General features: G+C 63.9%; 5 protein-coding genes and 1 non-coding gene across 9 annotated transcripts; 3 read left to right on the forward strand and 3 right to left on the reverse strand.

Moving 5' to 3' along the window:
• Nucleotides 1-2,335: 2,335 nt before the first annotated feature.
• RPLP2 (ribosomal protein lateral stalk subunit P2) lies at nucleotides 2,336-4,339 on the reverse strand. The gene is made up of 5 exons (XM_032414361.1): nucleotides 4,232-4,339; nucleotides 3,924-4,047; nucleotides 3,395-3,443; nucleotides 2,552-2,650; nucleotides 2,336-2,468 (listed from the first exon to the last, which is right to left on the reverse strand). Exons 2-5 carry the CDS (start codon nucleotides 4,044-4,046, stop codon nucleotides 2,392-2,394), a joined length of 348 nt encoding a protein of 115 aa, XP_032270252.1. The 5' UTR covers nucleotide 4,047; nucleotides 4,232-4,339; the 3' UTR covers nucleotides 2,336-2,391.
• Nucleotides 3,229-3,362, reverse strand: LOC116638987. Its single transcript, XR_004300754.1, has one exon. It is a non-coding gene; the product is annotated as a small nucleolar RNA SNORA52 (small nucleolar RNA).
• A 1,842-nt stretch (nucleotides 4,340-6,181) lies between the features above and the next one.
• PIDD1 (p53-induced death domain protein 1) lies at nucleotides 6,182-12,299 on the forward strand. Its single transcript, XM_032415090.1, has 16 exons — nucleotides 6,182-6,737; nucleotides 7,342-7,721; nucleotides 8,021-8,434; nucleotides 8,752-8,961; nucleotides 9,051-9,105; nucleotides 9,274-9,475; nucleotides 9,561-9,686; nucleotides 9,813-9,992; nucleotides 10,073-10,220; nucleotides 10,339-10,474; nucleotides 10,559-10,709; nucleotides 10,815-10,938; nucleotides 11,024-11,142; nucleotides 11,221-11,334; nucleotides 11,446-11,651; nucleotides 11,911-12,299. The coding sequence occupies exons 2-16, from the start codon at nucleotides 7,418-7,420 to the stop codon at nucleotides 12,167-12,169; spliced, it is 2,748 nt and encodes a 915-aa protein (XP_032270981.1). The 5' UTR covers nucleotides 6,182-6,737; nucleotides 7,342-7,417; the 3' UTR covers nucleotides 12,170-12,299.
• A 365-nt stretch (nucleotides 12,300-12,664) lies between these two features.
• PANO1 (proapoptotic nucleolar protein 1) lies at nucleotides 12,665-13,988 on the reverse strand. The gene is given in 7 exon segments (XM_032414845.1): nucleotides 12,665-12,739; nucleotides 12,850-13,052; nucleotides 13,055-13,130; nucleotides 13,132-13,167; nucleotides 13,169-13,545; nucleotides 13,665-13,668; nucleotides 13,968-13,988. Coding segments are annotated over 7 exon segments (792 nt in total).
• On the forward strand, nucleotides 12,891-20,880 carry SLC25A22 (solute carrier family 25 member 22). 3 transcript variants are annotated; one of them, XM_032414916.1, is made up of 10 exons: nucleotides 12,891-12,933; nucleotides 16,240-16,403; nucleotides 16,508-16,633; nucleotides 16,847-16,902; nucleotides 17,654-17,744; nucleotides 18,262-18,380; nucleotides 18,478-18,652; nucleotides 18,737-18,891; nucleotides 18,986-19,061; nucleotides 19,210-20,880. In XM_032414916.1, exons 2-10 carry the CDS (start codon nucleotides 16,384-16,386, stop codon nucleotides 19,361-19,363), a joined length of 972 nt encoding a protein of 323 aa, XP_032270807.1. In that variant the 5' UTR covers nucleotides 12,891-12,933; nucleotides 16,240-16,383; the 3' UTR covers nucleotides 19,364-20,880. The 3 variants fall into 3 exon arrangements, with proteins under 3 accessions (XP_032270807.1, XP_032270809.1, XP_032270808.1); XM_032414918.1 differs by having other exon boundaries at nucleotides 12,910-12,933; nucleotides 16,245-16,403; XM_032414917.1 differs by lacking the exon at nucleotides 12,891-12,933 and adding an exon at nucleotides 15,165-15,236.
• A 342-nt stretch (nucleotides 20,881-21,222) lies between these two features.
• On the forward strand, nucleotides 21,223-24,370 carry CEND1 (cell cycle exit and neuronal differentiation 1). 2 transcript variants are annotated; one of them, XM_032413918.1, is made up of 2 exons: nucleotides 21,223-21,326; nucleotides 22,718-24,370. In XM_032413918.1, the coding sequence occupies exon 2, from the start codon at nucleotides 22,816-22,818 to the stop codon at nucleotides 23,260-23,262; it is 447 nt and encodes a 148-aa protein (XP_032269809.1). In that variant the 5' UTR covers nucleotides 21,223-21,326; nucleotides 22,718-22,815; the 3' UTR covers nucleotides 23,263-24,370. The 2 variants fall into 2 exon arrangements, with proteins under 2 accessions (XP_032269809.1, XP_032269810.1); XM_032413919.1 differs by having other exon boundaries at nucleotides 21,231-21,326; nucleotides 22,793-24,370.
• Nucleotides 24,371-26,033: the final 1,663 nt, after the last annotated feature.

Consider the following 26,033-nt stretch of genomic DNA (forward strand, 5'->3'; position numbering starts at 1 on the left):
GAGACTCTTAACTCTGGGAAACAAACTGAGGGTTGTTGGAGGGGAGGAGGATAGGGGGATGGAATAACTGTGAAATTAAGAAGGACAAGTGATGTAATGAGCACTGGGTGTTATATGCAACTGATGAATCACTGAACTCTACCTCTGAGACTAACAACACGCTGTTAATTGAATTTTATTTTTTAAAAAAGATTTTATTTGAGACAGAGAGAGAGCGTGAATGGTGGGGAGGCGCAGAGGGAGAGGGAGAAGCAAGCAGGGAGCCGGAGGGCCGGGCTCGATCCCAGGACTCTGGGATCATGACCTGAGCCAAAGGCAGATGCTTCACCGACAGAGCCACCCAGTCGCCCTTAATTAATTGGATTGAATTTAAATAAAATAAAATTTAAAAAACAGAAACAAAATAAAAATAATTAAATCTCAAAAAAACCCTAAAATTTCATAAACAACTAGAAAAATAAATAAATTTGACCTAGACAAACTTGACCTTCTGTTGTACATGGGGATCTTATCCCCCAAGTGCTTTGGATGGATGTATAGAGCAGAGAGTGGCCCCATCAGGATGATCAGGGCCCCTGCTGACTGAGCCCCTGGGGATGCTGCCGGAAGCAGCAGGGGGCAGGTGTGGTACCGTGTGGATGAAGCACTCTCAGGGCTGGCCTTGAAAGTCCAGGGGTTCACCAGGGTGACCACCAAGAGGGGAGCTGGCTGGTGCAGGCTGAGCCAGGGGCTTAAAAAGGTCCTGCCCTGACCTGCTCCAAGAAGCCAGGGTCCAGGCCTTCCTGGTTCCGAGGGACTGGGGCCTTGAAGGCTGGCACTGCCCCAGTGCGGGGAGACCTCTGCCCCCATTTCCACACCAGGGTTGAGCTGTTTTGGGTACACATCACTCCCTCCAGGCCCCTGGGAATGTCTGCTCTGGAGCCAGGAACACAACAGCACTTCCAGGAACCCTGGCTCGGGGTGGAAGGTGGGCCTCCCCCTCCTCCCAGCCAGCGTGCATGAGAAGCCCTGGTGTTTGCTGTGTGATCATTCGGGCGGGTGTCATGCTCCCATGGTGTCCTCTGACTACACGGGGCCCTTCACTTCAGGGCCCAAGGTCTGCCCGTGGAATCTGGGTCCTCTCCTCTGGGGAGCCCTCTAGCTGAACCTGGAGCCATGTCCCCTCACCACCTGTGTCCTTGGGCATCCACAATCCGCCTCTCTCCCAACCCCCACTCACACTTGCCCCTTGCAGCACATGCTGCTGGGAACCTTGCAATGATGCTCACTTCTTCCTCTGGGCCCATGTTCCACCCGCCAGAGGGTAACCGGAGGGGTCTTAGGCCTTCTTTCCCACAACCCATGCACACTCCTACCCTGCAGACCCCCTTCTCCAGGTCTTGACTCCCTACCTGAGGAAGGCCCTCCACCCCCCAGCTGTCCCTTGTTACACTCATTCTGTGCTCTTTCCCTGCAGAACTACAGCGCATGGACGGCAGCTCCTTCTTCAGAGCTGTAGCCTGGCACACGATGGCTACACACACCACAGCCTGCTGCTGACCCAGAGCCTTCACAGGGGGAAGACGAGCATCTAGTAAGTGGGCTGGCATTGGTGGGCAGAGGACCCAGGGCCCAGGGTGGCGGTGGGAGGAACTCTCCCTCCTGCCCCCCATTCCAGCCAAAGCTTGGCAGGAGAGGCACAGGCAGGCCCACCCCAAGGGGACTTCGTGGTCACATGACCCAACATCACTACCTACAAGCCACTTCAACACCTGCCCAGGTCATCAATAGCTGGGGTAACTCGAAGGACCTATGGGACCGAGTTGCTCGAAGATTAAAGCAGAGTTTGAACGTGAACTGAACCCAACTCTGCAGGGAAACTCGGGATCCCACGTGCACCAGGCACCACCACCCCTCTCTCCTTTTGTGAAACTGAAGAATGCTACCAGTCTCAGGGCAACTGCTGGCCTCCGCCAGCCAGAGCCACCTCAGGGCAGTGGAGACCACCCACTGCTGCTTTTTAAGTTTTCCTGTGTGTCCCCCTGAAAGCTTCACTCTGGGAAGGCCCCTGCAGTCCTCAGAAGCCAGGACTGTGCCCGAGAAGGCTAACGCCCCCTCCTGAGCCTACTCAAGGCTTGACCACACCCAAGATCCACAGGAGATGTCCCCCCTCCCAGGTACCCATTTCTGCACCAGATCCCCAGCTTTTCGGGGAGCTCCTCCTGCCTGGGAACTCCACCTCACCAGGAAGGGCTCTGGTTTCTCCCGGAATGAAGGCCCGCCCACCCACCGTGTGGTGGGGCCCCCACACCTGCCCTGTGCCAAGGCCACACTCTTACAAAACGCTCACAAGCCATTTCATAGATACATAAAAAGGGTTTTATTTGCCAGCAGGTGGGGGTGAGCAGGAACCTAATCGAACAAGCCGAATCCCATGTCGTCGTCCGACTCCTCCGACTCCTCCTTCTTCTCGTCTTTCTTTTCCTCTGCTGTAGAGAGAAAGGGGGCAGTGAGCAAGGCCCACGGTGCAAGACAGACTCCCAGCGGAGACCCTGCCCCAGCCTCCACTTACCAGCAGCAGGGGCAGCGCCAGCCGCAGGAGCTGCAGACCCTGGGGCGGCAGACACGGCGACAGCCCCACCAGCAGGCACGCTGGCCAGCTTGCCAATACCTACGGCAATCAGGGAAAATGAGACCAGAGCAGGTGCTCAGCCTGAAGGCTGCCTCAGAAACAATCTGCCCAATGTACGGAGGCCCACAGCCAAGTGCCAGAGTCACCGGCTCCTCTGTGCTCTCGGATGGGCGGCTCTGCCTGTGCCCCCCCACACACACCCAGGCTTCCTCAAGTTCCCTATCTGGAAACTTGGCTTCTAGGAATCCCGCCCCAAGAAACTGAGCCACAGCACCCCACCATGTTTACAACCCAGCAAGGACCGAGTCTGCTGGCCGGGTCCAGGTCCTCATCAGTGAGCTCAGACAGGGCTGTGTGCTGAGCTGGCTTTGCCTCACTGAGCCCACAGGGACAGAACAGTCGTCCCAATGGTACGATTTCCAAACACTTCCCATCAGCTCCAGCCTTGTCATCAGAAAACCACCTGCCCAGTAAAGGGGGGCAGGGACCTGCGGTCATCCTGGGCAGTCCCGGTCTGTGCTCCCGAGCCCCTCACCGAGAGCACATGGTGAGCGGTGTTTACAAAATCCGGGTTCCCCTCTGAGAGCTCCGGCCCCGCCCTGCTGCCCCACCACCCGGCCTGTCCAGAAGCATCCCTGGCACAAGCTCACTGAAGCCTGCCTGCTTCTCTGGGTGAGGCTTCTAGAGTGCTCTGGTCCACAAGCGAAACCTGGCAGGCCACAGGCTGACCAGCAGGCATCAGGATGGACCCCGAGAACGAAGACCCCCTGCACACAGTCTCACCCTGGGCAATGACGTCTTCGATATTTTTTCCGTTCAGCTCACTGATGACCTAGAATAACCAGAAGCACCAATTACCAAAGACTCACTAACGCGCCCCTGCCTTAACTTCTCCAACCGGGGCAGGGCGAGCTGCGGCAGCGAGCCGCGAGAAGACGCCCCAGAGCCTCCAGGCCTGCCCGTCCAGCCCAGCAGTAACCACCCACACGTGGCTTCCCCGAAGACTCGCTCCAAGGGGGAACCAGCGCACTCCTAAGACTCCCGAGACAAGACAGCCAAGTATTTCGGTTTGGATCCCACCACGCGGAAGAATGTCACTAAGGAAGGTGCGCTTCTCTGGGAACAGTTCCTAGGCAGTCTCCGGCGGCGCCGTAACCTTCCCGTCCCTTGCCCCGAGCCAGGCTGAACTCCGCCTCACGCCCACCCGCCTTGGGGCTGCATCGGGACCCCCGCGCACACGCGGGCACATCCAGCTGCACCTTCCCCGGAGCGAGGCCCCGCCGAGGACGCCGGAGCCCAGCGGCGCGCCTACCTTGTTGAGCCGGTCGTCATCCGCCTCGATGCCCACGCTGTCCAGGATCTTCTTGATGTCCTTGGCGCTGGGGGAGGCATTGCCCCCGAGGGCGGCCAGCAGGTAGGAGGCGACGTAGCGCATCCTGAGGCGGGAGGAGAGCACAGGCGGCCTTACCCAGAGGTCTCCCGCCCCGGCCCCGGCCGCGCGTGCTCCGGCCCGGCGCCTCCCGCCAAGCCCCGGCAGGCGCCCGCCCGCCTCCCGCGGCCCCCCACAGCCCCCCACGGCACCGCAGGCCGGCCCGCGCCCCGGCCCCGCCGCCCACTCACTCGGCGGCGGAGAAGCCTCACGCGTGCGACCTCGGCGGCGTCAGGGACGGAAAGGAAGGCGACGACCTGGGGGGCGGGGGTAATCCGCTACCCAGAAGTCCCCGGGACCCGCGCGCCGGGCGCTGCGGGCGCCTCCGAGTGACGTCACGCGGCGCCCAGGCAGCGGAGACGAGAGCCTTCGAGTTGCGGTGTCCTGCGGCCGCAGGCCTGCGGCGAACTCCAAGTCCCAGGATGCACTGCTGCCGGAAGTGCGGGAGCGCCGCCTGCGCGTGTGCACGTGGCCGGCCCTCCCCGTTCGCTGCTCTGGGGCGGGGGGTTTCCGGGCCTCAGGGATCGTGGGCCGCGGTGAGGTGCAGAGCCGAGCGGCTTGGGCTTGGTAGCTGCTCCCCTCCGGGGCCGCGTGGGCCCCGAACTGACCTCCGCGCCCACGCGGACGTCAGCACGTGCCACGCACTCATGCTCGGTGCCCGGGAGCCTGCCGCAGGTTGGCGCGCAGAGAGGGAGCCGGCCCGGCCCTGCTGCTCCGCAACATAGGTTTTAGGACGAGGACACACAGAAGTAAATAAACGAGGCAATCCCGGGCCGACGTACGCCCGAAGGGATGAGCCGGCCCTAAGATCTGGGGCGAGCACCAGGCAGAAGGGTCGGAAGCAGAGGCCCCGCGGTGGCTGGAGATGGGTCCGGAAGCAGCCTGGGCTGTCACTACCAAGTGTAGTTCATCAAGCACTGGTGTATTCGTGCAAACCACACCATTCCTGGGGGTGTCGTCGCTGTCATTACCCCCGTTTTATAGAGGAGGTGGGGCGCAGAGAGGTTTTCTTGCTCAAGGTCTCACACTTGGGGTAAAGTGGAAACCCTCCTGGCAAGGGTGGGATGTAATTGCAATACAGGGAAGTGGCATGTTGTGATGATTGTTTTTAGAGTTAATACATGAGATTTACTGTTCAGCCCATACAAGTCAGTGGCATTGGGTGCCTTCTCATGACACAGCCATCACCAGCCTCTATCTCGACTGCTTTCCATCTTCCGAAGTTGGATTCCGTACCTGTTAAATAACTCCCTATTCCCTCCTCCAGCCCCCGGCACCCACCATTTTAATTTTTGTCTCAATGGAATTTGATTACTCTGGGGGCCTCACCGTGGAAGCATACAGTATTTATCCTTTGGGATCTGACTTATTTAGCATAATGTTCTCAAGTTTCGTTCACACTGTGGCGTGTGTCAGAATTCCGTTCCCTTTTAAAGCTGAGTAATATTCGGGGCGTCTGGGTGGCTCAGTCCTTAAGCGTCTGCCTTCGGCTCAGGTCATGATCCCAGGGTTCTGGGATCGAGCCCCACATCGGGCTCGTTGCTCGGCGGGAAGTCTGGTTCTCCCTCTCCCACTCCCCCTGCTTGTGTTCCCTCTCTCACTGTGTCTCTCTCTGGCAAATAAATAAATAAAATCTTTTAAATAAAAATAAAGCTGAGTAATATTCTTGTGATTTTTTTTCTTCTTTTAAGTCCTGGCAGCTACTTAGAAACGGGAGGTGGGACAGGAGTTTCGGAAAACGGAGCCTGGCCGAACTGCCCATCCTGGTGGGAGGGCTGGTGGCAGCAGGGGAGCTGGAGGAAGAGGGTGTGCATGAATTGATTTGGGGCAGACTGGGTGAATGAGCACGGATGGGGTAGGTTCTCTTAAGAGTCAGACCTAGTTTGAGGTTCTTGGCTTTGGCGCTTACCAGTAGTTAAGTGACCTCAGGCAAACTGATCTGACAGAGCCTCCTTTTCCTTCCCTGTGAGATGCAAAGATTGAAGGAGGCAACGTGTGGGGAAGCCCACTGCTGGGGCTCTTGGGCCAAAGTGATTGCCGGTAAAGCAAGATCACAGGAGCTGGGACCAGCTTTCCAGAGGAGGCCCAGGAAGGCTTCCGGGAGAAGGAGGCCCTTGAGGCTGGCCGGGGAATGGCACATTTAGTGCTCTGGCTTCTGGCAAGAGGTGGATGTGAGGCGGCAGCCGCGATCAGCCCCCAAAGCCCTCCTCCGTCCCGAGATTGCACCAGCTCACTTGAAGGGGCCAGAACGCACAGCTCCGGAGCAGGGCGGGCCCGAGGGCCAGGAATCTCCGAAAGGGCGGGCTTTGCAGCGCGCGCCGCGGGCCTTCCCAGCGGGAGAGGCCGGACTGAGGCAGACGAACAGGAAGCCGGGTGCAGCTGGCTGGCGGCTGGCGGCTGGCGGCTGCCGGTTGGGGTCCGCGGCCGCATCGCCAGGGCTGCGGGGAGGGGAGGGACCCGGAGGCCTTCGCCGGCGGTCCCAGCCCCGAGCAAGGGGCGTGCTGACTGGGCGGGACCCGAGGCCCGGCCCGCTCGGGACCGCGCGGGCGGACGGCGCCCAGCCTGGAGCGCAGGTACGCGCAGGGCGCGGGCGGGCGGCGGGGACGGCGAGGCTGCGGGGCCTCTCCCGGCCAGGACCAGCCCCCAAGCCGTCGGAGCCCGGAATGTGCAGACCACTGCCCTCATCAGCAGACCTAGGTGCGAACAGGAAGCGTGAGCGAACCCTCCTCCAGTGGTCAGGAAGTGGGGTCCCATCTGCAGGACCCCAGGCCGCCCAGCGGCTCACACTCCAGCTCTCCCTGCCCCCCCCATTCACTTATCTGACATACGGGCACAATCACCCCTTTCCTTGCCTGGGCCACTGCCCCCACGTGGTAGATAAGAGTCCTCGACCTCTGGTCAAAGCTGGTGGGTGTGAAGGTTGGTGGTGGGGCTGGACCCAAAACTCTTATACCCAGAGCGGGCAGGGAGGGGGGTGGGCAGCCAGGATGACCTGACAGCTCTAGGAGTCTCTTGTTCAAATTTCCACAAGTGGGACGTGAAGCCTCATTTCTCCCTCCTCCCCCTGCCCCCCATCAGGTTCCCCAGGCTCCTCTGCACACAGGTCTCCCTGCTTGCTGCCTTTCCAGTCCTGAGGTTCTCATTCCCCAGCCCTATTTCAACTGTGATCTGTTCAGCTGAGGCTTTGGGCTCTGTGGATCCGCTGGCCTGGCTCAAGGACTGCCCCCGAGCCAGAATCCCCATTGTCCTGAGTAGGAGGGCCCATCCCCACTCCCTTCCACTCCTCCCCCTGACTCTGCAGCCTCCCCGGGCCCTGCCTGAGCAGGCCTGTTTGGCAGGCTGGGACATGTCTGGACCCCGAGGACAGCCGGTGGGCGATGGCTGCAGAGGTGGAGGGGCTGGAGCCCGAGGCAGCGGCTACGGAAGATGCTGCGGGAGATGCTGCAGACGCCGTGGATGCGGAGCCTGGGGACCCCCCTCTCCTGGTTGGGAACCGGCTGAACCTGGACCTGTACCCTCGGGGCTGCCACCGGCTGCTGAATCTGTGTGCCCAGCGGCCCCCTCAGCTGCTGGAAGTGGAGTTCTTGCGGCTGAGCGGCCACGAGGACCCTCGGCTGCTGGAGGCCACCCTGGCCCAGGTGCCCGGCAGCCTGCGGCACCTTCGCTCCCTGGTCCTCAGAGGTGAGCCCCACCTGGTCCCAGCCCTGTCCCAACCCTGCCCCCCACAAGGTGAAGCTGGCTGAGCCCGGGCTCCTGGAGGCTGCAGCAGACCCCAGTGTAGGCATTCTTCCTGGGGCAGGTCATGGGTGATGGCTCTCAGCGGAGATGAGCCTGCGGTATCTGTCCCTGTCCCCCTGCATCTGCTGGTGTCTCCGTCTGTCCCTCTCTGGGTGGGGTTGGGGTAGCGGTCTGTGCCTCTGCACTGAGCTGGGCCCTGGGATTCTGGCTCTCAGGGCCACATCTGCTTTCCCCCTTTCTAGGCGGACAACATCGGGACGTGCTGGGTGCCTGCTCCCGGGGCTCCCTGACCACGCTGCCAGCTGGCCTGAGTGGCCTGGCCCGCTTGGCCCACCTAGATCTGAGCTTCAATAGCCTGGAGACACTGCCGGCCTGCATCCCACAGATGCGTGGCCTGAGCACCCTCCTGCTGTCTTACAACAGCCTTTCAGAGCTGCCTGAGGCCCTCGGAGCCCTTCCCTCCCTCACCTTCCTCTCTGTGAGCCACAACGGCTTGCGGACGCTGCCTACAGCACTGGGATCCCTAGCCACCCTGCAGCGCCTTGATCTCTCAGAGAACCTTCTGGACACCCTGCCCCCTGAGATTGGAGGCCTGAGCAGCCTCACCGAGCTCAATCTGGCTTCCAACCGGCTGCAGGGCCTCCCGACCTCCCTTGGTGAGTAGGAGTCGTGCCCCTCATGGCTCCCTGGGCCTGACGGGGAGTGCCCTTCAGCCGCTGCCTGGTTTCTGCTGTCTCGTCCTCCACGGGGGGCCCCTGCACACACAGCCTTGGCCCATCTTGGAGCCTTCACTCCTCCTGGGTGGCCCTTGTTTGCCTTCCCTTCCCTGGCTTTCAAGGCTCCCTGCACAGATTTCTCAAGCTCCCCGAGTCTGGCCATCTGCTTGGCCCTAGCGTGAGTATCCTGTCCTGGCCAGGGCTGGGTGTGGCCCTGAGTGGTCCTCTGCTGGCCCTAAGCTGGCACCTGCCCGCAGTGGGGCTACGGTCCTTGCGGTTCCTTGTTTTGCACAGCAACCTCCTGACCTCGGTGCCTGCTGGCCTAGCCCACCTCCCGCTGCTCACCCGACTGGATCTGAGGGACAACCAGCTCCGGGACGTGCCCCCCGAGCTACTGGACGCCCCCTTTGTGCGCCTTCGGGGGAACCCCCTGGGCAAGGCTCTACCTGCCTCCCACAGTCCCCCAGGTAGGCTTGTTGCTAGGAAGAGTCAGGCCACAGACGGGCCAGGATGCAGGTTCCATAGGTGTCCTAACAGCTTGCCTGTCCCGCCGCAGAGACGCCCGTGACCCCCGAAATGCCCAGACTGTTCCTGAACTCAGATTTGGACAGGTGTGTGTGGGGAGGGGGATGGGGCTGAAGATGCATGTCTCTACGCTGTCGCTCTGTCCATGATGAACACCGTGTTCATGCCCCAGGGGTCTTCTGGAGTTTCCTGGGGGTCCCCGATCCAGCCACACCCCTTCTATTGTCTGACCTGATGCCCACCCTCTCCTGCAGCTTCCTTGTGACTCCCCAAGGCTGCTCAGTGACCCTGGCCTGTGGGGTCCGCCTGCAGTTCCCTGCTGGGGCCACCGCTAGCCCTGTCAACATCCAGTATCGACTCTGGCTGCCGGAGCCACACCTCGTCCCCTTGGGTCCCCATGACTTCCTGCTCAGTGGGGTCCTGGAGCTGCAGCCCCACGGGGTGGCCTTCCGGCAGGCATGGCCAGGGCGAGTCGGGGTGGGGGGCAGGGGAGGAGGGCCCAGGCATGGGACCCAGTGCTCACACCACCCTTGCCTGGCAGGAGGTGGGCCTGTGGCTACTCTTTGTGCCCCCCCGGGCCCGGCGTTGCCGTGAGGTGGTGGTCAGGACCCTGAGTGATGACAGCTGGAGTGACCTGGAGACTTACCTGGAAGAAGAGGCACCCAAGGTGAGGGCCCCCTAGGCCTTCCTGGGAAGGAGCACTAGGGAGGGGCTCCCTCCAGCCCCTGGTCAGCCCTGCCTGGTGGCTCTGACCTAACCCTGACTCCCCTCTGACCCCACCCCCCATGCCCAGAGGCTCTGGGCTCACTGCCAGGTGCCCCACTTCTCGTGGTTCCTCGTGGTTTCACGTCCTGTGTCCAACACCTGCCTGGTGCCACCGCAGGGGACGTTGCTGTACTCCTCAGGACATCCTGGGGTCAAGGTCACATTCCCCCCTGGGGCCACCAACGAGCCTCGTCACGTCCGCATGCAGGTGCGGCCAGGGCAGCCACTGTGAGTGGTGGGTGGTGCCTCGGTGCAAAGGTGAGTGTTCCAGGCGCCCGTTTGCCCCAGGTGGTGCACGTGGGCAGCAGAGAGCTTCGCGCCCTGCTGGAGGAGCCCGAGGCGGCGGCCAGCCCCCTGCTGTGCCTCTCCCAGAGCGGCCCCCCCAGCTTCCTGCGGCCTGTCACTGTGCAGCTGCCTCTGCCCCCTGGTGTCACAGGTGAGAGGTGGCCAGGTGGCCTAGCTGAACTCATGGCCACTGGGTGGCGGGGGCCGTGCTCTCGGCAGGGGAGCCTCTGCCAGGGACGCCTCAGCCTGTGGCCCCCTCGCGTCACCAGGCCTGAGTCTGGATCGCGCGTGTCTTCACCTGCTGTACCGGACCCCTCCTGAAGCAGCCTGGGACGACATCACGGCTCAGGTGGCACTGGAGACCACCCACCTGTACGCTCGCTTCCAGGTCACACACTTCTCTTGGTCAGTGCCCCCAGCCCAGCTGCCTCAGCCCTGTCCCCGCGGCGAGCCTGTCTGTGCAGCCCCCTCACCCCCGGGCCCTCCCAGGTACTGGCTCTGGTACACCGCCAAGACCTGCGTGGGGGGCCTGGCTCGGAAGGCCTGGGGGCGCCTGCGACTGCACAGGGTGAACCTCATCGCCCTGCAGAGGCGCCGGGACCCCGAGCAGGTTCTGCTCCAGTGCTTGCCCGGCAACAAGGTGGGTGCGGACTCCAGAGCTCTGGAAGGGCCGCGTCGGGAGGGCAGAGGGCCTGCATGGGGGTGCGAGGCATTGAGCTTGGAGCCAGTGGGTGCCCCCCCCCAGGTGGATGCCACCCTGCGGCGGCTGCTGGACCGGTACCGAGGCCCTGAGCCCTCTGACACGGTGGAGATGTTCGAGGGCGAAAAATTCTTTGCTGCCTTTGAGAGGGGTATTGACGTGGATGCTGGTATGCCCCCCCCCCCCCCCGCCCCTAGAGACAGGATGCTGGGGTCCATTCCCCAGGCTCCCTGCTGAGCCCATCCCGCCCCCAGACCGCCCAGACTGCGTGGCGGGCAGGATCTGCTTTGTGTTTTACTCACACTTGAAGAACGTGAAGGAGGTGTATGTGACCACCGCCCTGGACCGGCAGGCTCAGGCTGTGAGGGGCCAGGTGGGTCAGTGGGGTAGGGTGCCCCAGGCTGCCTGGGCAGAGGCCAGAACACTGAGCCCCATCTCACCCCAACACTAGGTGTCCTTCTACCGGGGAGCAGTGCCCGAGGAGGTCCCTGAGGAGGCAGAGGCTGCCCGGCAGAGGAAGGGCACAGACTCCCTCTGGATGGCCACTCTGCCCATCAAGCTGCCGGTGTGGCTGGGGTGGGGGGCAGCGTGTGTGAAGGGGGCAGGGGTGGCACAGAAGCCCGGGGCTGGTCAGGGGGCAGAGGGTAGGGCTCACTGCACCCCTTCCTCCTCACAGAGACTACGGGGGTCCCAGGGGCCAGAGCAGGGGCAGAGGACCAGCCTCTCCCTGGCCCCTCTGACCCTGGGTGATGCCGAGACTGGCTTCCTGACCCAGAGCAACCTGCAGAATGTGGCTGGGCGCCTGGGCCCTGACTGGCCAGCCGTGGCCCTGCACCTGGGCATGCCCTACCGTGAGCTGCAGCGCATCCGACATGAGTTCCGGTGAGTTCCTTTGGGCATCCTGATGCTGGCTCTGGACCAGCCTCAGGCCTGGGTCCTGGCTGCCAGGAGAGCTTTTCATGAGGCTGGGTGAAGTTCTGTCCAGGGTGAGTGGGGACAGGGCAAACAGGCAGGAAAGGGAGGGTCTGGCCACACCTCACCCAGGGAGCAGGGAATCCACCCGAGGAGGGTGAGCAGAACCTTGGGTGTGATGGCTGGGCCTCTCTGTCACCATTCTCCTTCTCCTCCCACCGCCACCCAGGGACGACCTGGATGGCCAGATCCGTCATATGCTCTTCTCCTGGGCTGAGCGCCAGGCCGGGCAGCCAGGGGCTGTGGGGCTCCTAGTGCAGGCCTTGGAGCAGAGCGACCGGCTGGATGTTGCTGAAGAGGTGAGGGCTGTCTTGGAGCTCGGCCGCCAGAAGTACAAGGACAGCATCCAGCGCACAAGCCTGGCCCCCAGGGACCTTGCCCCACCTGAGCCTTCAGCATCACAGTCCCCAGAGTCTGCCCAGGCCTAGACCCCACTGACTTTGGGCAGGCCCCTGATGTACCCTGGCCAATGGTCAGAGGCCCCCATTTTCAAGCTTTCCCTGTGTATGGGGACAGTGACCTCCCATGTGTAACAAATATGTACTGTTTTGGCTGCTTCTCAAAGCTGTTTATTTGTTGGGTGGAGGAGTGGGTGGAAGGCAAGGGGTGGCCTGAGATCAGAGGCCTGGGCACTGCTGGGAGGGGACCTTGTGTAAAGACTTCACTACCCGCCCCGTCGACACCCCCCTTGCTCCTGCTTCCTCCCATGTGCCCAGGAGGGAGAGGAGCTCCAGCTACAAAGTAACTGTGCAGCACCAATGGATACAAAGTCACCTGTGTGCGGGATTGTGCATCCCCCAAGTTGGTGGGCAGGTGCTTGGCCAGATCAGTCCCCTCCCAGCGCCCACTGTGCGACCACGGACCGCTCCTGCCCTGGGACACCCTCTCCCCAGCATTCCCTGCCACCCGTTGGCCCGCCGGGGCTAACCCCTGGGTCCATGGCCCATGTAGGGCCGGGAGGCCCGGAGACCAAAGAAGGGCCTTTTGGGGACCGGCGGCTGTGGCCACGCGGGCGCAGTGGCCGCGGCGGCCGGGAGGGGGAGCCGGAGCCCGCTTGCCGAGGGCCGGGGGCAGGGGGCGGAGCGCGCGCAGCGCCGAGCGGACGCGCCTCCGCGCCGAGGAGCAGCCGGGCGCGCGGCACGGCGGGGAGGCGAGCGCGGCGGCGGCGGCGGCGGCGGCAGCGCAGCGCGCGGTGAGTGCCTGCGCGGCCTCTCCCTTCCGCTGCGCCCACCCGACTGCGGCCCGACTGCGGGGCCCAGGGGCGCCGAGGCGGCCGGGGGAGGTGACGGCTGCCCCGACGAGGCGGCTCCGGGGAGGGGGGGGGGTGCCCGGGTCGGCGGATGCTCCGACCGGCTGCCGTCCGGGTGTGGGAGGCCGTGCTCGACCCCGGGCGGTGCCGGGCGCGCTCCCCGCGCACACGTGTCCCCACGGGGTGGGAAGCTGGGGCCAGAGCCCCAGAAGCGGAGGCCGGGCTGCGGGGGGCGCACACGTGGGACCCCGCCGGACCTGTGTGGACACGTGCGTGGCTGGAGTCGCCATCGCCTCGCGGGGGCGGCGTGACCGTCTGGGTCCCGTCTGGATCCCCTCCAGAGGGACAAGGGTCCTGAGCCGGCCTCCGAGCTGGAGCCCGCAGCCCCCACCCCAGGCCTCCTTTGTTCGTGGGCTGGGGCCCCTCCGACAGGGTAGAAAGCGCCCCCCGGCCCATGGGGAAGGGACGCGGGGCGATTGAATGGGCAGCCAGAGGCCAGTGCCACACTCTGATCTTCACCCCCATCGGCTTCCGTGGGGGGTGGGGGAGGGGAAGCTCAGCGGCTTCATTTGTGGGAGATTTTACCCCTGGGAGGGTCTGGAAGTAGCAGCATCATTCTGTGGCTGATGTCTGTGGGCAGCGCTGTTCACTGCCTGCCTTCCTCCTTAGTTTACCTGGCTGCGGACGTGGAGACAGGGGGACGGTGAGGGCTGACCGGCCCCGGCCTCAGGCCTGGCCCGGGTTGCTGGGTTTCTGTGGCAACACGAGGTGCCTGGGGAAGTTCTTCCACAGATGTCTCCTAAGCAGGGGTGAGAACCACAGAGTCAGGACCGACAGAGGGGGGGTTCTGGGTCCCGTGGACCCCTTGCCAGTCTCCCCAGGCAGAGCCCCTTCATTCTCACTGCTGTCAGGCCAGCGGCCCTCTTCCCTGCTCCATCCTGCAGCCTGAAGCACGTACTGTGAGACCCCAGACTCACTGTCTCCCTCAGGCGTGGCATCCCTGAGCCTGCCTCTCTTCCTGGCACAACTGCTCCCCTCCTCACCTTAGACACTCTGTTTGACTTCCGGGACCCCCGTCACCCAGTGTCCCTTAACCCTGGACGGGAGGTGGGGTCTGGTGATGCTCAAGGAGGCAGGGTTTACTCAGTCCCCCAGAGGGCAGGAGTAGGCCGCAGGGAGACTGCAGTGAGAAGATAGACCCTGCCCCTGACAGCCTGGGGCAGCAGAGAGCTGGCTGTAGCCGGTCTACACCTGGAGGTGGGTGGGGTGGGGGTGGGGAGGGAAAACTCAGGTTGAAGTTCAGAGGTCAGACTTTAATCTGCAGGCTAGGGCATGGGGAAGCAGATGCTGGGGACAGAGGCCCAGGGCATGTGTGTCGGGTACCCCTTGGCGCCGGGCAGAGGGCTCTGGGAGTGCCCGTTCCTGTGCCCTCTGGACCTGCCAGGTGAGCAGTCCTGTGGGTGGCAGCCAGAGGCCTCTTGAGACCTAGCCAACGCTTCCCTGCCCCCCCCCCGTTTTTAAAAGATTTTATTTATTTATTTGAGAGAGAGAGAGAGCGCGCGCGCGCGCACGAGCAGGGGGAGGGGCAGAGGAAGAAGCAGACTCCCCGCTGAGCAGGGAGCTGGATGCCCTCGATCCCAGGACCCTGGGATCATGACCTGAGTCGAAGGCAGACGCTTAACCACCTGAGCCCCCCAGGCGCCCCAGTCCTGGCCTAGGGTGAGGTTCCCATGAAACGTGTCTTCATCCAATAGACACACAGGTCTCACGAATAGGAGTGGGCACAGACCCATCTCCACTCCCACGGGACCAGATTGTCCACACACAGGCCCACAGGGGGCCTGGGCACAGAGAGCGCCCCATCCCCGGGGTCCCAGAGCCCTAGACAGACCCAGCCTGCAGGCTGCAGACAGGAACCCACGGGGCAGTCGGGGTCGTGGTGGCCACGGGCTGGGGTTCCTGTGGATGGCTGCTCAGGCTTGGCTGGGTCAGCCTGAGTCAGGCCCACTGCCCTGTGTGCTGATCAAGTGTCCGAAGCTGGGCCCTGTCTCTCAGAAGCTGTCACGCCCCCTCCCATCCCACAGCAGCTGAGAGCCAACTTGCCCAAAGTGAAAGAGAAAGTCGCCCCCCCCCCCCAGGCCGGCCCCGCCCCGCCCGGCGGCCAATCCCGGCAGCGGGCACCTCCCTCAGCCCCTGGATCTCCTCGGTGAGCCCGGTGGGCTGTAGTCCTGGAGGTGCACCTCAGGGTGAGCGGGACTGGGGGCTGCGGAGGTGGTGGGGCTGGAGGGGCAGGGGACACAGGGACAGATGGCCCGGGAAAGCTGAGGTGAAGGTCACCGGTCCTCAGAGGGACCAGGGGTGTGAGCCAGCCTTGTGACCCTGGGTGACAGTGCTGTGGGTGAGAGCCCACGACAGCTGGCCTCGAGGGGGCCCAGGCAAGAGGCGGGAGAAGGCTCCAGGGCTCTGGGGGGCCCCCGACAGGAGGCTCTGGAGGCCGGCTCTGCCCTGTCTCTAGTGAGAGGGGCCCTGTCTCCCCCAACCCGCAGAGTGGATGCGTGAACCATCCCAGGGAGCCTCAGTCAGCTGTCCCCTTCCCAGCTGCCCCCCACCCCATGCCCCGAACTCCCCCGAAGCTTCCAGAGGACCTGGTCTCTGTGTGTATGTGTGTGTGTGTGTCTGTCTGTCTGTCTGGGAGTGAGATTCCTGGAAAGGGTGGATGGGAGGGTGGGTGCAGGGCTGGGTGTGGGTGAGCATGGAGCTTCTCCAGGGGGAGGGGCTGTCCGGGGTCCATGCGGGGGCTGCACCTGGCGTGGCAGCATCTACCTGGGTAGCTGTGAGCTGAGCCCAGGTTGGGGGCTGCTCCTCAGCCCCTCCAGCCTCCATCCTGAGGGGGCAGGCACCAGCTGCGGCTGCCCGAGGATGAAGGGGTCACCGCAGTCCAGGGTTGAGATGCCTGGCTGGCAAACTCACTGCCCCAGAGGCGCCTGGCCCTTTAAAGGCAGAGTGCGCTCCTCGGCGCGTTCAGTGTGCACGTGAGTGTGTGTGAGCGTGAGCGAGGCCAGCGGGGAGAACGCACCGGTGCGGGGGCGGGGGCGCCTTGAGGAGAGACCGGGTGGCCCTAGGGATGGGTGAGGGGCTTGGTGCTCTTGCGTGAGACCTGGGGAGGGGGTTTTGGGGGGAAGATTGTTTCTCTGGTGTGCCTCTGAGTGGTCTGTTCCTCCCTCCCCTGATTCCCGTACCCTTTTCTAGAACAGAAGCCGTGGTTTTGAAATTCCCCGGAAAGTGGAGGACCGTCCCTTCCCCCTCTGTCCCACCCACGCTGCGCTGCCTCCGTCCTCCACCTTCTGGGCTGGCATCCACCTCTCCGGCTCCCACCTGGGTGCGCTCAGTTAAATGGCTGATAAGCAGATCAGGTCAGAATGCAACCCTGCCTTTGCACTTGACCCCACCCCACCCCGTGTGTGGTCCTGACCTGTGGCCCAGGAGGCCACTCCTGACACTCCCTCTGCTCCCACAGTCTGCCAGCCAAGCTCATCAATGGCGGCATCGCTGGGCTGATCGGGGTCACCTGCGTGTTCCCCATCGACCTGGCCAAGACGAGGCTGCAGAACCAGCAGAATGGCCAGCGCATGTACACCAGCATGTGAGCATGCCCGGTGGGGGCCGTGGGCATGGAGCCACGTGAGGGGGGGCCAGGCTAAGGCTCAGACTCAAGCCCTGCTCCTGCATCCCCTAGCCTGATTGACAAGAGGGGAAACTGAGGTCAGGGCTGGTCTGGGGAAGCTCCCGTCTGGGTTAGGGCTGGAGCCATTGCTGGCCCCCTGGCTTACCCTTCCTGCCCCCCCCTTGGCTGCAGGTCTGACTGCCTCATCAAGACCATCCGCTCAGAGGGCTACTTTGGCATGTACCGCGGTGAGGCTGGGGATGGGGCCGGTGTGGGTGGCACCCTCCTGCAGTCTCAGAGGGGTCCTGCTGTCACGGCTGGGAGGCAGGTGGCAAGGCCAGGCAGGGCAGCCTGCTGGGGCCTGGTGTGTATGTGTGGACGTGGCCCGTGGGACCCAGGTGTTGGGTGAGCGGCACAGGGTGGGCTCCCGGGAGGGGCCATTCTCAGCGGCCCTCCCAGGGCATCAGCCCCATCCCCTGCTCGCTGCCACTGCCCGCATGGCAGGGCGCTGTGTCCTTACCGTGCAGGTTGCAGCCTTCTCCCCTGCCTTCCAGGGCAGGTGGGACTCCGTCTGTGCTGGGAGGCGGGAGGGCATGAAGCACTACCGCAAAGCCGCTTAGGGGACAATCCCCAAGCCTGGCTTTGCCCAGACACTGTGCGGCGGGACCCCCCCCCACTCTCGCTCACCCTGGGCCTGTGTCCTCCACCCAGTGGCCCCCCCCCCCCCAGCGGAAGCACCTTCTGTCTTCCAGGGGAGGTGTTCCTCAGGGAGGCGGGAATGGGTAGATCATGCAGGGAGGGTGAGCGGGGCGCCTGGAGGAGGCCCTGCCCTGTCCCTGCCTGGTCCTGCCCCGCCTGGCACCAATGCGGGTGAGAGGGCAGGAGGAGGAGCCAAGGAGTGGCTGGGGTGGGGCTCGGCGAGCCGGGAGGCCAGTGCTGGCTGAGAGCCTCCCCAGCCCAGGCCGCCGACCCGCCTGTGCTCCCCACTGTGCCCCACAGGAGCTGCTGTGAACCTGACCCTTGTCACCCCGGAGAAGGCCATCAAGCTGGCCGCTAACGACTTCTTCCGATATCAGCTCTCCAAGGACGGGTGAGGGGGTGAGGGGCTGCGGGCCAAGGCTGTGAGGGGGAGGGGTCTGTGCCTCCCGACAAAGGACAGAAGCCCTGCCCCTCACCTCCTCCCTGCCTCCTGCACGGGGAGGAACGCAGATGCCAGTCAGCTGTGCTTTGGCCCCGGCGGTCCTGGCCCCCAGCCAGTGTGCACCACTCCTGTAGGGTGGGATCTGGGGGGGCACTGACCAGCTTCCCCCTGTCACCTGAGGGTGGGGCTGAGAAGCTTGGCCCTTTGGTTACTTGAGACCTCAGCGTCTCCACTGCTATTTGCTTGAGAATGGCCCTTCCATCTTCCCCGGCCCTGCTCGTGGGGCCGTCTGGCTGTTGGGCTCGGTGCTCATTGCTGGAGGGCCTGAAGGGGTATCTGAGGCTGGCAGGTGCTGTACCCCTCCAGGGCTGCATCTGCCTCTGCCACTCCCCCCCCCGCCGCCCCCACACGCCCAGGGCCGCAGAGGCTTCTGCATCGCACCACGGCCCTTACCCCCTCTCTCCAGGCAGAAGCTGACCCTGCTTCAGGAGATGCAGGCTGGCTGTGGGGCCGGCACCTGCCAGGTGATTGTGACCACCCCCATGGAGATGCTGAAGATCCAGCTTCAGGACGCAGGCCGCATTGGTGAGGGCATGGGGGGGACAGAGGGTGAGCCCCAGCCCCTGCCCAGGTGGGAGGTACTAGGAGAGAGAGCCAACAGGCCCATTCCTTCTCTCCCCAGCTGCCCAGAAGAAGTTACTGGATGCCCAGGCCCAGCTGTCGGCCCAGGGCGGCGCTCAGCCCTCCATGGAGGCTCCGGCTGCCCCCCGGCCCACAGCTACCCAGCTGACCCGGGACCTGCTTCGGAGCCGGGGCATCGCCGGCCTCTACAAGGGACTGGGGGCCACACTGCTCAGGTGGGAGTGACGGTGAGGGTGGGAGGAGGGAGGCCTGCGCACCGCACACCTCTAGGTCACCAGCGTCCCTTCCTCCCCCCACAGGGACGTCCCCTTCTCCATTGTGTACTTCCCCCTCTTTGCCAACCTGAACCAGCTGGGCTGTCCCTCATCCGGGGAGAAGTCTCCTTTCTATGTGTCATTTCTGGCTGGCTGTGTGGCTGGGAGTGCAGCCGCCGTGGCCGTCAACCCCTGTGATGGTCAGTGCCTGGGACTGAGTTGGCGGCGGGGGGGGGGGGGGCGGTGCGGGTGTAGGTGGGCTGGGCCCCATGCTGACCTGCACACCCCCTGCAGTGGTGAAGACAAGACTTCAGTCGCTGCAGCGCGGTGTCAACGAGGACACCTACACAGGGTTCCTGGACTGTGCCAGGTGGGATGGCCCCACGGGGGTGGGGTGGGGGGTGGGCCACCAGCGGCCCTGACCACCCTACACGGGGTTCCTGGACTGTGCCAGGTGGGAAGGCCCATGGGGATGGGGGGGCAGGCCAGCAGCGGCCCTGACCACCCTCTCCCCACAGGAAGATCCTGAGGCACGAGGGCCCCGCGGCCTTCCTGAAGGGCGCCTACTGCCGTGCCCTGGTCATCGCCCCGCTGTTCGGCATCGCTCAAGTGGTCTACTTCCTGGGCATCGCTGAGACCCTGCTGGAGCTGCTACAGCGACCCCAGCACTGAGCCCGGCGGCCACCTGCGCCCTCCAACCGAGTGGGACCAGAGTGGGGCCGGAGCCAGGTGGCCCGCCCAGGACTGAGCAAGAGAAAGTCTCTCCCCACCCTTCCCACACGGGTGGGGGGAAGCAGAGGAAGGGATGAAGGGTCCACATGGGTGGTGCACACAGAGGCCCCTTAGGGGTCCTGCTTGCATGACCACTGGGATCAATGTCTTATTTATGTAGAAAACGCAGAAAATCTTTACATTCCTGGAGCCAGCCCCCCCGCCACAGCTCCGCCCCGGCCTGAATACCCCCAGGGCAGAGCTGGTCTCTGGGCTGGGGCCCCCAGGCCAGGGCTGGGCAAGCGGGACCCTACCCTCCAGTCTACCAGCTCTTGTCCCCGAGGCTTGGTCCCTAGTCTACAAAGGGGACCCCGCACAAACCTATTTATTAACTTGCGGAGCACAAGTGCTCTGTCCATCCCTGTGTCCATCCGTCCAGCCTGTCCCTGCCACTGCCCTTCTCGCCTTGGTCAGGACTCCACTTTGCCCCCCAGCCAGCCTTGCAGGAGTATTGGGGTCTCCTGCCCCCCATGTTGAGCCAGGAGTCCCAGGCAGGGGGTCACACTGAGTTCTGACTCCCAGGGCAAGCCCCCCACACACACTCCACTGTGGGACCCAGCATCCCTCCTGGTAGGCCTCTCTACCCCAACTCCAGGCTGGGGCCTGCAGCGTGTGAGGTCTGTGTGCATGTGCAAATGTTCTGGGGAGCAGGTTGTGTCCACCAGCCCTCCACTGGCCTGCCCCTCAGAGACAGGGCTGGGGGCGGTTGGGGTGGGGGGTTGCTGGCCTTACCCACATGGCCAGGTAATGTATGTGTGTGTGTGCTGTGTATGCTCTATAGGCTCCCCTCTGACCCCATTCAGGAATTTATTTTCCCAGTCTGGTTCTTGCTGCACCTCAGCAGACCCCTCTTCTGAGACACCCCCCCCCCTGCCCCGCCCCGGGTCCAGGATTGGCCAGTGGGGAGGGCAGGCATGAGGACCAGTATGGAGCCTGGGGGCACTTGCTCTATTTCCGGGGGCAGGACCTGCTCCCTCAGTCCTCCCAGGGCCCACCCTACTCTCCAGGCGTCTGCATTAGGCCCCTGACCACACTCCATAGGCTCTGCCCTCCCGGGACCGCCCTCCTACATTGATGTGAATTGAGGCAGGCCTGCCCGCCCTGCCCGCCCTGCCCGCCCTGCCCGCCCTGCCCTGCCCCAGGCCACGTGATTGTGTTGGTGACTGACCCTGATGTGCTGGTGCCGTGTGCCCCACCTGGGCTCCCTCCTCCGAGGCCCCTCCTGGTGACACTACCTGGGGCTCAGGCCGGGGCCCCCCAGGTCACGGCTGTCCCCGGGAGCTGCCCTCTCCCACCACATCTGTACCTTGGAAGCTGCTGCTGCTTACAGAATTATATTTTTTCTTTTCAAGAGTTTTAAGAAGTTGTAACTTTTTGTGTCTTGTCTTGTGAGAAGATGAATAAATATTCTAAGTAGATCCCTCCTCTCTGAAATCTGTTAGGGTTGGGGGAGGGGGAAGGGAGCCTCTCTTTTTGGAACCGGCCCGCCTCCCCCTGCAGACCTACCTCGGTCCACCCACCCGCCGGTCGGCATAGGGCCTGGGAGGAGGGCCTGGGCTACGGGCCTCCCGATCCCGCGCTGGCTGGACTGGAGGTGCGGGAAAGGCAGCCCCCTTTCTTCCCTGACGGCAAGCCGCCCTTGGGGTCCCCAGAGCGCCCTGCCAGCCGGGGGCGCTGGGGTGGCCGACAGGAGGCGGAGCCGGCGGTGATGTGGCCCCGCCTCCTCGACTTGCGGCGCCGAGAACAGTGCATTGTGGGAAACTCCCAGTCGCCGCCGCCGCCGCCGCCGCCGCCGCCCGCCGCCGCCCGCCCTGGTCCCGCGGACAGCGCGCAGCGCCGAGAGGGGAGCGCCGGGAGCAGCAGCGTAAGACAGCGGGGGCTCCGGGGCCTGGGGCCCGGGGGGTGACGGGGCGGCCCCGCGGGGCGAGTGGGCAGCTCCAGCCTTGAAGGTCACTGGGGGCGCAGGCCGGGCCCCTGGCTCTCTCCACCCCTGCGGCTCCTGGGAGGGGGAGGGGGCACTGGCTGACGTCAGTATGAACCAAAAATAACGGGGTATTGCGGGGGAGGAGACCACCTGCCCTTTGCAAACTTGACGCCCAGCGGCTGGGTGCCCATCCAGAACACCAGGGGTTGAGGGGCTGCTGGGACTCCCAGGGAAGTGGGGCAGCAGCTAGGCTGCTCACTGGGACACCCCCATTATACTGTGACCTACAGGTGACCTTCAGGTGTGGCTCGTGTGCCTGGCCTAGGTGGAAAACCTGGGCCGCTGCTTCCCACATGGACTCCCTCCCCCTGGGGGGGGGGGTGTTTCTAATCCTCTCGGAGAAGAGGCAGACGGGGTATGTAGGTCTTCGGGGAGAGATGGCTCAGGCCCAGCCCAGTAACCCCAGTACCCAACAACTCAAACATTGAGGATCTGGGCCAAGCTTTTCCTATAGTCTGGAGCCCCCATCCTCTGCCCTGGTCCAGGTTTGAGGATGCTGAGGTTGAGGACATGGCCTGTGTCCACCCCAGGCTCACACCAGGGACCCCCCCATACACACACACACACACTGCCCTTGCCCCAGAGGCAGGCACAGCCCCAGACTCAGGAAGGACTCCCTGCCCTTGAACTGGAGCAGGGGAAGCTGGTCTTAGGGGTGGGTACCGGGAGCTGGAGAGGGGCAGATGGCTTGCCAGGAGGCACAGGGCCTGTCACTGCCTGCCTGACTGGCTTCTCCAGCCCCCTGGGGAAACACCTCAGGTGTGCTGTACCCCAGTTCTGGCAGCCTTGGGCCCATTCCCACCCCACTGACACCAGAGAGCCCAGACTCTGGGTTCCTGCCCTTCCCCCTCTCCCACTTGGACCCAGTCCTCCCAAGAAGGTACACAGTTGGTTCTGCCCGGGCACACCCCCCATTGACCATATATCCTCCTCGGGACTGGGTGGGCTCTCACTTCCCCATCAGGGCCTCCCTACCCCGGCCCGATGGAGATAGCACATGTATGGGCAGGACCATTGTGCAGACGGCTTGTCTCATCCTGCACCCCCAGTTTGTTCAGGGCCAACACGCTCTGCCTGTGTGGTTGGAGGGGCTTCTCAGGGAGCGGTAGGGGACAGCTGGAGAGCAAGCCCTGGAAGAAGAACATCCTGAGTGGGGTCTCCGGGGTGGGGGTGGTCCAGAGAATTGGGCAGGATCTCTATGGGGACAAGATGGTAGGGGCTGAACAGGAGGGCTGAGTCTCTTGCCACAGCCTCACTGTGTCTCTCTCCAGGCCTAGATAATGCCCAGGGGTGAGCTGTCCTGAGCCGCTGAGTTCCAACTGCCTGTCTGTCCACGCACACCCCAGGTAGCCTGCCAGCACCGCCCACCATGGAGTCCAGGGGGAAGGCAACCAGCAGCCCCAAGCCCGACACGAAGGCTCCGCAGGCGGCTGCTGAGGCCAGAGCCCCGCCAGCTGTGGATGGGAAAGCCCCCTCGGCTAAGCCTGGGAAGAAGGAGGCCCAAGCAGAGAAGCAAGAGTCCCCAGCGGCCCCCACCCCAACTGCCAAGAAGACCGCGGCCAAAGCAGACCCTGCCCTTCTCAATAACCACAGCAACCTGAAGCTGGCCCCCGCAGCCCCCAGCAGCCCCGAGGCCGCCCCTGAGCCCAAGGGCCCTGGGGATGGGGCTGAGGAGGATGACGCCCCCAGCGGGGGTCCCGGGGGCCAAGGCCCTTGCCCCTTTGAGAACTTGACCCCCCTGCTGGTGGCTGGGGGTGTGGCCATGGCAGCCGTAGCCCTAATTCTTGGTGTGGCCTTCCTGGCCCGGAAAAAATGATGGCTGGTGCCCAGGTGGGGGCCTAGCCACTTCCTGTACGGATCTCAGGAGCCTAGTGCATGCCGAGCTCACCTACAGCTATCCATAGTCCGTACGTGCGCACCATATTCACATATACCCCCATACACGCAGCAGGACAGACACGGACAGGCCCCCCAGCCGTGGAAACCAAGCCCGCGCGCTGGCACCCAGCACTTACCCCTCCCAGGCTCCAGCATGGGGCAGTGGGAGGAGTGGACCTTGAGTGTGGCCCACCCGCCTACAAGCAGGTGGACGTGTGCCAGCCGGTCCCGAGAGGCCCCAGTGGTCCCAAGTACTTCCTGGCAGCAGAGTCTGGACGAGTCCCCAGGGCTGGGTAGGGGTCCGGGATGGGCTCCCACAAGGGCCCAGCCCTTGTGGGGACATTAAAGGGTATGGCTGTTTCACTCTCCCCATTTCTGCTCTTTGTTTGTAGCTGGGCAGGGTTGGGGGGCCCTTCTGGGTAGGGCCGGGCAGTGGGCTGACCCGAACCAAGCCTTCACGGTGGCAGCTGAGCTTCCGTGCCACCTTTGCCCACCATCTGCACCCTGGCTGGGTGGACAGACAGCCCAAAGGCCGGTCTGGGACGGGGCTCCCACCATTCACCCTCTAACTTTGCCCCAGGGGAGCCGCTGAGGCTGGGGCCACCTCACTTCCTGCCCTGACTCCTCCTCGTCCTGCAGCAGCTGTCTGTCCTTGGGGCGTGTGAGAGCCTGGCAGGGAGGCCCGGGTTGGGGGGGACCTCGAGGATCTGCCCAGTGGCTGTGCTTGCCCCGCCCCTGGAGACGGCCCCTCCCACCTCACCCAGCGTCCTTTGATTCTAACAAGCGTATAAATGCAATAACAGGTAGAGTAGAGCTGCTTGGTGGGTAATCCACCCACGTCCACTGCCCGGTTGTGCTTGCAGGGAGCCTGTGTGTGCAGCCCCCCATCGGCACATCGGATCCCAGCTTGGCCCATGGTACAGTGGCAGTGGGCAGGCTCTGGAGGGTGGCGGTGGGCACTGACGCCCTTGCCTGGAACCCTGGGCCTGAGCTGAGGCTGAGTCTGAAATAAACTCTGTTGTCTAATGGCTGGGCTGGTGTCCTCACCTACCTGGGGGGGAGGGGGGAAGGCAAGGGCTTCCCGCCGGGTTGTGGGGGGTGGTCACGCAGCCACACCACCAGGCTTTCCAGCGAGGAATAGGGAGCTTCAGGTGCCACTGGCCCCCCACCTCCTGCCACCCCCATGCCTTTGATCCTGGGCCCTGCCCCATCCCAGACAGCCACACTCAGGCCTTGCTGCCGGCCCTGGCCCTCGATGGACTCCCACCCCTAGGCCTGGGCTGCCAGCCGCAGTGCTCACGGCAGGGCATGGGAGGGGGATGGGGGTCCTCGCTCTGATGTCTGAGACCAGAGGGTGTCTTTCTCCACCACTGTCTGCAGTGAGCTCCTCATCCGTGCGGGCCACAGAGGAGACCGGGAAGATGGGCTTTCCTCCTCTTGCCACCCCACTGCCCACAGCTCCCTGAGGCCACTCTGGCCAGATGACCCAACTGGTCGGGCCTGCCTGCGCCTCCAGCTGTGGGCAAGGCTGTAGGGGCAGGGTCTGGGGGAGCAAGGCCCTGCTGGACCCAGAAGCGCTCCTGGGGCCTTTGTCACCCTGGGCCCCTCCTGCCCCCACCCTCTTGGAGCTGACATGTTGGGGGGCATGCCCTTCCCTTCTTTTCCTGGTACCCACCCTCCCAGAGTGGCACGCCTGGTCCCTGTACCCGCATATCAGGCCCAGGCAAGTCCGGAGAACTTCTTTGGAGTGAAAACATCCAAAACAGACCTGACATCCTCGCCCAGGCACGCCCCTCCTCCGAGTCCTGGAACCTCCTCCTGACCCCCTGCACCACCGGCTCCTCAGAGTCCTTGAGCCACCTGGCCAGAGCCGGCCAAACAGGGTGGGGGGGCTGTGGAGCAGGGCAGACACGGGCCAGAGGTCCAGCCTCCAGCCCCCTGCCCCTCAGGGGCCAGGGCAGCCGCCCTTTGGCTGTGCGGTCCCCTCTCCCCCTTTCTCCATTCTGTGGCTTACACCGTGAGCACGAGCTCTGTTATCTTCAACCAGAAGTCCAGAGCTTGGCCCCTCGACACGGGTACTCCACCCGAAGTTGCCCCTCGTGTTCATCAATTCACAGGACACTGAGCTTGTTTCCAAATAGAGCAGTGATGAAAATCCTTGTAATGCGCCTGGTGCCTGGTGTCTCTGGGGTGGGATGTGTGTGTGTGTATCGCATGCATATCTTTCTTTTGTTTTATTGTGGTAAAATACACATAACATAAAATTTACCATCTTAGCTATATCAAATGCACAGTTCAGGGCCACTAAGCACATTCATGATGTGCAGTCGCCCTTACCAATGGTCTCCAGGACTTTCCAACCTCCCAAATGGAAACTGTCCCTGTGAGACACTGACCCCCATCCCTCCCCCGGGCCCGGCACCCACCGTCCACTCTCTGTCCCCCTGAGTCACCGACCCCCATCCCTCCCCCCGGCACCTACTATCCACTCTCTGTCCCCCTGAGACACTGGCCCCCATCCCTCCCCCGGCCCTGGTGCCCACCGTCCACTCTCTGTCCCCGAGTCATCGACCCCCATCCTTCCCCCGGTGCCCACCATCCACTCTCTGTCCCCCTGAGTCACCAACCCCCATCCCTCCCCCGGTGCCCAGCACCCACCGTCCACTCTCTGTTCCCCTGAGTGGACGGTGGGTGCTGGGCACCGGGGGA

The sequence above is a fragment of the Phoca vitulina genome, unplaced genomic scaffold (assembly GCF_004348235.1).
Source record: "Phoca vitulina isolate PV1807 unplaced genomic scaffold, GSC_HSeal_1.0 scaffold16, whole genome shotgun sequence".
NCBI lineage: Eukaryota > Metazoa > Chordata > Mammalia > Carnivora > Phocidae > Phoca > Phoca vitulina.

Excerpts from the sequence above, each read along its gene's own strand:
- CEND1 (XM_032413918.1), top strand. The coding sequence starts at position 22,816 with ATGGAGTCCAGGGGGAAGGCAACCAGCAGCCCCAAGCCCGACACGAAG.
- PIDD1 (XM_032415090.1), top strand. The coding sequence starts at position 7,418 with ATGGCTGCAGAGGTGGAGGGGCTGGAGCCCGAGGCAGCGGCTACGGAA. Across the intron at positions 10,475-10,558 it reads CAGGTCACACACTTCTCTTG|GTACTGGCTCTGGTACACCG; the intron begins GTCAGTGCCCCC and ends GGGCCCTCCCAG. Across the intron at positions 11,143-11,220 it reads CTCAGGCTGTGAGGGGCCAG|GTGTCCTTCTACCGGGGAGC; the intron begins GTGGGTCAGTGG and ends CCCCAACACTAG.
- SLC25A22 (XM_032414916.1), top strand. The coding sequence starts at position 16,384 with ATGGCTGATAAGCAGATCAG. Across the intron at positions 17,745-18,261 it reads TATCAGCTCTCCAAGGACGG|GCAGAAGCTGACCCTGCTTC; the intron begins GTGAGGGGGTGA and ends CCCTCTCTCCAG. Across the intron at positions 18,381-18,477 it reads TCAGGACGCAGGCCGCATTG|CTGCCCAGAAGAAGTTACTG; the intron begins GTGAGGGCATGG and ends TTCTCTCCCCAG.
- RPLP2 (XM_032414361.1), bottom strand. The coding sequence starts at position 4,046 with ATGCGCTACGTCGCCTCCTACCTGCTGGCCGCCCTCGGGGGCAATGCC. Across the intron at positions 3,444-3,923 it reads ATGACGACCGGCTCAACAAG|GTCATCAGTGAGCTGAACGG; the intron begins GTAGGCGCGCCG and ends TGGTTATTCTAG. Across the intron at positions 2,651-3,394 it reads CGAAGACGTCATTGCCCAGG|GTATTGGCAAGCTGGCCAGC; the intron begins GTGAGACTGTGT and ends TGATTGCCGTAG.